General features: G+C 31.9%; 1 protein-coding gene across 5 annotated transcripts in view; it reads left to right on the plus strand.

The window, feature by feature from the left end:
- The window catches only part of LOC129957601 (probable maltase-glucoamylase 2), a 31,181-nt gene extending 24,468 nt beyond the window's left edge, over positions 1-6,713 (plus strand). For all 5 annotated transcript variants that reach the window (XM_056070029.1, XM_056070023.1, XM_056070042.1 and 2 more), the window contains 2 exons: positions 2,287-2,457; positions 6,407-6,713. In XM_056070029.1, the coding sequence (XP_055926004.1) occupies positions 2,287-2,457; positions 6,407-6,475 (240 nt within the window). In that variant the 3' untranslated portion in view covers positions 6,476-6,713. The remainder of the gene's footprint in view (positions 1-2,286; positions 2,458-6,406) is intronic.
- Positions 6,714-9,762: the final 3,049 nt, after the last annotated feature.

The following is a 9,762-nucleotide window of genomic DNA, read 5'->3' on the forward strand; positions in this document are numbered from 1 at the left end:
TATATATAATCTGCTGGAAGCAGAAGGCAGGTTCGAAGACATAGAAGACACTTTGGATTTTTAATTTCGTGTCATTCTCTCATGGAAGACAGGTATGATTATATACAAGAAGACGCAGTGCGGCACAAAAGCACAAGTAAGAAAAGGGACGAAACAAATGATCATTGTCTTATATAACATGGGACTGAATATATGTGTTGAACTTGGTCAAGGGCAACGAAGGGATCACTTTCATTTGGTACGTAGTACAGATGGCGCATTATTTTTACAAAGGAATTTATTAAACCGAAAGTGGAATTAGATCAGGAAATAAGAGAACATTTTACTATGGGTTAAATTAAGATAAAGTTTTGGAAATTAATTTGGTTAAATTAAGAGTTTAAAATATCATTATATTATATATATACTAAACTCTTAATTTAAATCGAATTAATTTCCAAAGTTTTATCTTAATTTAGCCCATAGTAATTTCATTCTCTTATTTCCTGATACAATTCCACTTTCTGTTTAATTAATTCAACTGAAACTGTGTAAAAATTACTGTGCAATCACTTCTACGTATCAAATGAAAGTGATCCATTCGTTGCCCTTGACAAAGGTCAACCCGTGTATTGAGTTGACATGTGGCAGGAAATCCCATGTTATATAAGACTGGTGATCATTTGTTTCGTACCTTTTTCTTACTTCTTATTTTGTGGCGGACGTGCCTTGTCGGCGTCTCTACTTGCAAACACACACACACACATTTTTTAGAATTTGATGCTTTTAGAAATTTTTAGAATAAAGCTTTTTATTCCTTTGAATTTCATGGAAATTATCTAATTTTTAGCTTGCTTTTGTCAAGATTTCTTTGTTCAAGCCATGGCGGAAGCAGAACGGAATGGGTAGATAGAAAGGATAAAAGAAAGAAATTAATAACAAGAAGAAAGAAAGGAGTTAGTCTTATAGAATTTTAGAAGGAATTTACAGACAATAAATAATTTCACAGTTATTTTCCGAAGTTAAAATTATTGTGAAGATGGAGTTCGAGCTATTAGGAAATTGTTTAATATAAAATTATTCGAGATTTGGATCTTTTTTCTGAAATTATTATTCTTATCCAGAACTCACTTTTACATCATTTTAAAATTTAAAAAATCTTCTTTTTAATGATACCTATTGATTTGCATGTAAATTTTTTAGGCATAATTTTTGATATTGGATTTTATCATGCTACTAAATTTAATCATCAAATATGTAATCATATGATTTTAAATTATTGTTGAAAGCTAAGAAAGAAGAATTATGTTAATATCTGTATAGTTAACAAGAGGAATAAAAAGTGAAGCTGTAGTACTATGGAAGTGAGTAGATGAAGCAGACAGTTAAGTTTTTAATATCTTTATGATGTCATGGAATTTGATTGTATTAGGATGTTTCATATGCACAATAAGTATGACAGGTATAAGACTATTAAAATAATCCAACTTTAATATCTGACACAATCTGATGCTTCTTGAAATATTTTCTTGACGTATCGGAAACATTTAAGTTTTACATAAGAGAATTAATTGAAAGTAAGTATAACCAATATTACTTACGAAACATTTGGTCGCCATGGGTGGCTAGAATGAAAAATTTTTTCCGAATCTTCATATCTTGATCATCAATGATGGAAATAAAATCCAGGACAAAATATTAGTGGCGACATTGAAAACAAGTTCATTTTCTGTTACAATAATGAAAATATTACAGTAAAATATGCTTAAAAACATCTTTAAAAATTAACATCACGCAAAAGGGTCTTACAACAGTCAACTATTGGTGAAAAATATATTTGTTTGGAATTTTACGATGGAAATAAAATTCATTTTTATACTGTAACGTTTTTGAAAATTTAGGTGGGAAAATGCTAAAATTTTGCTTACTTCTTTCACACTTTGTTTAAAATTTTTTTTAAAAAAATCATCCCTGAGATTACATTCCAAAATGTATCTGTGCCAAATTATGTAGCTCTAGGTCCAATGGTATGCTCTATGGAGTGTCGATACACACCTCCACTTTTATCAGCAGCGGATTTAATTTTATAAAAAATTGCTGTGGCACATTTTTTTTTAATTTTTTTTTTTAGTATTTTTAATATTAATTGCATTAAGTCCATGGAATCAATCTTTTAAAGTCCATGAATTCAAATGCATTTATTCGAAATATATTTCGAATTTTCCATATTTGGTATTTGGAATTATATAATGTAATTTTTTTACTAGATCCTCACATTTGTTTATATCTGTGTAAATTTTATTTCAGAATAAAGAGAAAGCCATTTTATATTCAAACATAACTATTGGCAATTTCCCTGAGGCTCATAATGTTTTCCTTGGTTATTTGATATTCTGCAATCAAATCACACCATCAAAAGTCCTAATTAATGGTAAAATTGTACCATCAGAGAAAATGAATTATGACTCTCAAGCATTGGTACGTAACTAAATTTTTTGTTTAAATTTATGTATTTTAATATAAGTACAAATCAAATTTGAAATTACTGAAAATATAAAACATATTTCTTAACAATTTTTACAATTCTTTACAAATTTTTTTTAAACCACAAATTTGCATATTACCGAAGATAATGAAAAAAAAAAAATTATGGTGGAGAAATCAGTTGAGTCTAGTTGGGAAAATTGCTATTCCTAGATGTTTAATAAAAGATCCTGATAATGCTGGCAGTTTAAGTATACACGTGTTTTGTGACGCAAGCAAAACAGCTTATGCTACCTGCATATATTTAAGGAGTAGTGAAAGTAAGAACTTGATTTCATGTCAGTTGGTTCAAGCACGGAGTAAGGTAGCTCCGCTGAAGGATATTACAATTCCTAGGCTAGAGTTGTTAGCTTGCTCTATTGGTACCGGACTGGTGCTTGCTCTATTGGTACCGGACTGGTGCAAAAAGTTATTGAAGATTTAAAATTAGGAAATATTTCAATTTTCTTTTGGACTGACTCCAGTACCGCCTTGTGTTGGATAAAAGGTAGCGAAAACTGGACACCATTTGTATATAACAGGATACGAGAAATTAGATTGGCGATTAAACCCGAAAATTTGCATTATGTACCTGGATCGATCAATCCGGCGGATCTACCATCCAGAGGTTGTTCCGTTCGACAGCTCTCGGAGACAGAGTGGTGGCATGGTCCTCCTTGGCTCTATTACCCATCTGATAAATGGCCTAGATCTGAATTCTCCGTAAATGAAGAAGAAGTGTTGAAGGAAAAGAGAAAGGAAATAGTATCATCTATGGTGAGCCTTCAAAAAATTGACAATTCCTTTATTTACAAGTTTTCGAACTATCACAAGACTGTAAGAATCGTTGCCTGGATATTTCGATTTATTAATAACAGTCGTATTTCTAGGGGTGATCAAAAATATGGAATCCTTGATTCCGAGGAAATTTCTGTAGCTGAATATGTATTCTGTAAGGAAAGCTTCGTTAATGAAGAAGATGAAAAGTTGAAAACTCTGAGAGCTTTCAAAGATGGAAACGACATCATCCGGTTGAAAACAAAGATTTTATATCGACCAGATAGCGAGGACTTTAAGACGCCTGCAATTTTACCATCAAAAAATGAGCTTGTAAAGCGTATAGTGATATACTATCACGTAAAAAACGCTCATGCCGGTACTCAAATGTTGCTTAACATTTTGAGAGAGTGATTTTGGATTCTACATGGTAGAAAGACAGTGAGATCCATCTTATCAAAATGTGTTGTCTGTAAGAGACATTCTGCAAAGACGCTTGATATTCTTACTGCATCTCTTCTGGAGGACCGAATCCGAGAAGCTGCTGTGTTTGAGATCTGTGGCATTGACCTGGTTGGGCGACTATTTCTCAGAGATAATAAGAAGCTTGGGCATGTCTCTTCACCTGCGCTGTCTATAGGGCTATACACATCGAATTAGTGACTTCTTTATCTACGCAACATTTTTACTGGCTTTGCGCAGATTCATAGCCCGTAGGGATACGATGCAGCATTATCTATTGTGACAATGGCTCTAATTTTGTGGGTGCTTCTAATCTGCTGAGTAAGCTGGATTGGAGCTTTATTGTAAGTGACACTGCTCTTCATCCTATTAAGTGGAAGTTTAACCCACCGACGGCCTCTTGGTAGGGTGGATGGTGGGAGCGATTGATCGGTATTCTTAAAAGATTATTAAGAAGAGTCTTAGGTCGATCTTCTTTAAATATGAACAGATGACGACGGTGTTATGTGATAGCGAAGCCAAAATCGATTCACGACCGATGACGTATGTCACGGATAATGATGCAGAGTTAGTCTGCAGGATATCAAAGTGAGTGGTGTTCCTGATTGTGATAAAGCTGGTCACCAGAGTGTTAATCAACTTGTCAAGTATCGGCAAAATTTACAGAAAGCCTTAAGAAACAGATTTCGGTCGGAATATTTGCGAGCTCTACTTCAAAGACCAGAACGTAAAACAGTTTCTGCCGTAGCAGTGGGTGATGTTGTATTAGTTAGAAATGACAATACGAAACGCATCAGTTGGCCACTTGGCAAAATAATAGAGGTAACGCCAGGGAAAGATGATATTACAAGACTTGTAAAACTGAAAACTTCAAGAGGGGAATTGCTTCGACCGGTACAACGCCTATACCCTTTGGAAGTGTCAGCAACAGAGTCAGTTCTAATTCGAGAGAAATTGCCAAGTGCAAAATTAAGTGAGCAACCAGTAATTAGTCATTCAGTGGACCTTCGGAGACGGACAATATTGAACCTTCGGAGGAGGAAAGGAAAACGAGAAGTGGTCGTATCATTAAAATGCCTCATAAACTGGACTTGTGAACTGTTTATATAATTTTGTTATTGTAATAGTTACTGTAATTTGTTGCAAGTTAAATTTTAAGATAAAAATCGACACATTTTGCCCTTATTCCCCTTGCTTGTGATTTTTCATGGGTTCTTTGATGTCAGTTCATTTTACCTAGAGTTTGCAGGAAGCTCCCGATCGATGTCCACAGGCTAGACTGGTCTTACAATGGGACAGATGACAGATTTACGACCATATCCGTAAAGGCAACAAACCATCGGAACGGAGCAGAAGAGGAATACAGGAAAAGATGGCACGTCAAATACGAAAACGTTTAATTTAAGGTTCGAAAATAAACCGTTTCCGAACTTTTTAGTTCAAGAACAATAATTTAAAGCTGAATTTTATGGGAATTAAAACTTGTTGCGTCGCATTCGTCCATTAAGGCATTCAATATCGGAAATATTTTCACATATATTCACTGAAAGTGAAATAGCTGAAAAATGCACGTTGGGCCATAGAAAAATGTACTTTATTTGTTACTGATTAGCTTCATTAAACTAATGGCTGAAGAAGTTGCAGAAATCGATGTCCAGATACATGAATTGTCAAAAGTGAATGAATAAAAAAAGAAAAGCAATCTTGCTTTGTAACATTTGTTAAGTAACAAATGATTTGTATCTTGATAACAAAAATGTGTCATATTTTATTCCCCCCCCCAATCCTTAATTTCGTGTGATTTACAATTAAAGAGCATGAGAGGTAATATATCCATCCCCTAAATATATAAATTTTGTTTTGCTAAATTCTAGATAATAAATAAAAATAAATTCTTTCCCTCTGTATGTAATTATAAAAACTTTCTTTTAATATACTATTATTTCAAATAATGTTGAATTGTTGTTTCCCTTCCTTGTCTTTTTCACCCTTTAAAAACATATTCCATTATTAACTGGCACATGAGTGCTATTCGCGCATTTCCTCGTATTTACATACAAGGAAAACACGAGTTATTTTTTTTAGTGGCAACCCTGTTAAAAGTAATAATAAATAAGTCCACTTCTAGCATTTCTATTTTTGAATAAGAAGAAAATAAGAAACTATGTAAAAAACACTTTTAGAGATTCTCTTTTGTAGTTTTAGATGTTCATATATTTGTATTCATTTTGCATTTAATTATAAGAAAATGAAAATTAATAATGTATTAAGGTTTATTTTATTAAAAAAAAATGGAACAACTCTCACCAGATGCTGATCTTTTTTAATATAATAGCTCCATGAGAATCAGTGATATATCTTTAAATTCTTGTAATGTACATAGAACATAATAATTTTTAAGGTTGCTTATTTTCTCTGTAAAGTTTGCTTCAAGTAAATAAATCAAGCAAGAATATTTTCTTTTCTAAGAGATAAATTAAATTCAGTTAAATCTTGCTTTGAAATTTATTAATTGTTAACAATTTATGAATGCATTAAGAAACCTAATTTTTGGGGTCATGTGTTATGGACATTAAAAGCATTTTTGTATCTGTTTTATTTTTAAAATTATAATAGTATATACTTTAATAATTAAAAATTCTTTCTAAAACTTTTTCTCACACAGGTATTACGAGTGGATGAAATCTATGTTAAATTAGCTGAGGAATTTCAGCTGACCATATTATACAAGTAATATCAAAGAGTTATTTACAAGAAAGTTGTTTGTTATTGCAGTTCTTGATGAATTGCAACAGCTATGCTGGGTCTGTCTTATTTTCATCCATGACTTTCATATTTTAGAAGTTATTGCAAAGATCTGTACCGTTTAACTCCTCCCCTATCATGCTTACTGGAATGCTTTCTGAAATATGTTTCATTAAAGGTTCAGAAATATGTTTTTATTATTTCATTAAAATCCATTATCATTTCAATCGAAATTCATTAAATATATTTCAAGCATATTTTAGCACACACACCTGTCATTCAGTTGAAAAACCTCACAAGTTGTATTTTAGTTTAGGTGTTTGTTTGTTTTTCACTTTTAAAACTGTAAATCTTCTGAAACTTAAAAAAAAATTCTTTTAACAATTTTCATCTTTCCTGAAAAATAATTTGTGCAAAAGAAACTTGTTAGCAAGCAAAATGTCAATTTTGAAGTTTCATTGGACAACTTCACAGTACACTTAGAATGATTCTATGATAAACGAACGGTTTTCAGTTGTATAACTGAAATTGGAAACTTCTGTGATATATATATTTTTTAAAAAGATAATACAATTGACTCTCACTATTCAAACTGATCAAAGCAAAAAAACTGCCAGATTAGTAAAAAGTTTTTTTTTTTTTTTAAATGTGTTTTGGCATAATGATGTTTGTTGCCTCAAATATACAAATCATATAGAAAATAACACTTTGGTAAACAAATATTACAAAATATCATTAAAAATCTGATCACTATTTACATTGCACAAAGGTCATAAATTTCTGATGTGGTAGCTCATTTTTCCGTTTAATACTTGCCCTTCAGCAAATATTGTATTATTGAAAGGGCCAGAAAACAGTGTAGTTATTATTATTATTAAATATGACAATTTTAATGCTATATTTTCCAAAAATAGTACTGTATTATTAGTTATTAGTGGTGCACTGAAATGGAATTGATTTAATATTATATAATAGACTTAAGACATAAAAACTATATTGGTTATTATAATGAACCTAAAATTCATGAAATTATGTTTAGCTCTTGTTTGCGTAACATTGTCTATTTGTCTTTCCTGAGTAAATTATTTGTTCTCTGCAACTTAGTTGTAAATTTGTTTTGAAATGTGAAAAATCATTCTTTGACCACTTTGTGAATTGTATTTATCAGCATTTCTATACTGAATACAATTTACAATTCACGTGAATTCTAATTCTTTAATATAAAAATACTACAACAAAATTATAACAAACAGATTTTTTTTTATGTTTATAATTTCTTCATACGACTGATATTTGTTAGAACACTAACCTCAATATTCAATGTCAAAATTTGAAGTAGGCAAAGTAGTCAACGGCTTTAGGACAATGCAACTGCCAAAAGTCTCAAGCCACCAGTTTTTTTTTTAAACAATATTTTCAAGGTAATTTAATTTAGAATCTTCAACTTCAATCATTCAATTTAGGATTTTCATGTACTTGAATATAATCAGATTAAAATACTGTTTAATTTTCAGAAAATTATTAATATAAGTGGATTTTAAACAAGAAAAAATTCTAACTTAGTATGGCCCATCTGTTTTCACAGTTGACTTACTGGCTGCACATCTTTGGCAAACTTTCCTTTATAGCATATCAGTTATATTTAAGCTTTTTTACTACTATGTTTAAAATTATATTTGAATCTATAATTAAAATGCTTTTATATGCTGGTTACTGACACCAGCTGTCTTGAAGTTGACCTGCAATTAAATATTTTGTTAGTTGTTAGTCATTATGACTTTTATTTTAATTTAATGCTTTCGTTGACATCAAATTAAAATCAATAAAAATATCAAATCTTAATCATTAGCCTGATGAAAAGGACCCTGGGCCGGCGTCCTAGCATAGGGGTAGCGCATCTTCCCCGTGATCTGGGCGTCCCGGTTTGGGCATGGTTGTTCTTCCTGTTCTATCTGTGAGATGTGTGAATGTGCCCTCCTGTAAAAAGGGGTTGTGCAAGCGAATGAGTGATGCGTGAGTAGCAAAGTCGTACTCTTGGCCCTAGTTGGCGCTACGATAAAAAAAACAAGAGGCGTCCCCCTTAGGCTTAAATCGGCTGTGTTTGAACAGCAGGCTTGTCCGTGGCAAGTGCCATAAGAAACAAACAAAGGACCCTGGAGCATGTATTCTCTAAAAGCCTTTAAAGTTCTTAATCCAATAACTTCTTGTCAAAAATATGGGATGTTGAACTTTAAAGAAGTAAGATATTGGTATTTATAGCATCAATGGCTGTTATCCTCTGTTTCCATATGTTGAGAGCAAAAAGAAAGAAAAAGAGTTTTATCAATAAGCACAAGAGAGAGCGCACACACAAAAACAAATTGAAGTTTCAGTCAGTTAACAGTTACAAAGCAGTTCTGCTGATGCGATTATGTACATATTCGGAGTGGAAAGAAGAGGTACAATAAGACAGAGCGTTCCTGCACACGGAATGGTGATAAAGAAAAGAATCTCAAAAAAAAAAAAAAAATCTCAACAGAATGTGGTTATTGTAGTTATTGAAATGCTAGATATTGAAAGTTAGTAGATATTGAAATGCTTCATCGCTTGAAGAGAAAGTTTCAGATTGGTCTTGTTTGCAGTTATTTTACCCAGAACATTTTTGAAGGAGATATCTTGTTTATCTAACTGTAGAAAAGTTCACAATTTGTCTCTATAATATGTATACTTTTTGCACAAGATAATTATATGTTCAATATCATTAATGCTATTACATTCGTGACAAAGAGGATCATTATGAAGGTTAAAACGATTCAACAGTCCTGGTGTTTTAATTGTTTTGCTGATTAGTCTGGCCAAGACAACATCTTCCCTTCGATTTTTGGACTAGGAAGACAGTGCTTCAATGCTAGGGATGTCACCTAAGGAAATGAAATATTTATTGTTTTTATAATTATTGATTGTGATCTGATGCGTCTTTTTCTGGAGTCTTGAAATAATATCTTCAGGAGACATCCATTCAATCCAAGGTGTATTTTCTGTAACTTTTTTGGATAAGCGATCTGCAAGCTCGTTCCGGATTATATTCGAATTACCAGATACCCACAGGAATTGATTTTTTTTTTTTTTTTTTTTTTTTTTTTAAATTTAGTTTGGTTAAGGTTTCAACGTTGGATGCTATACGTTGGATAATTTTTGGCGACTAGAGAGAAATATTCTTCAACGATATGGGCGCAGAGTAGCTATCTGTAAAAATCAATCTTTTCCAGGCACAACGAGAACATCTAATGCTTCAGC

Source organism: Argiope bruennichi, chromosome 2 (assembly GCF_947563725.1).
Source record: "Argiope bruennichi chromosome 2, qqArgBrue1.1, whole genome shotgun sequence".
NCBI lineage: Eukaryota > Metazoa > Arthropoda > Arachnida > Araneae > Araneidae > Argiope > Argiope bruennichi.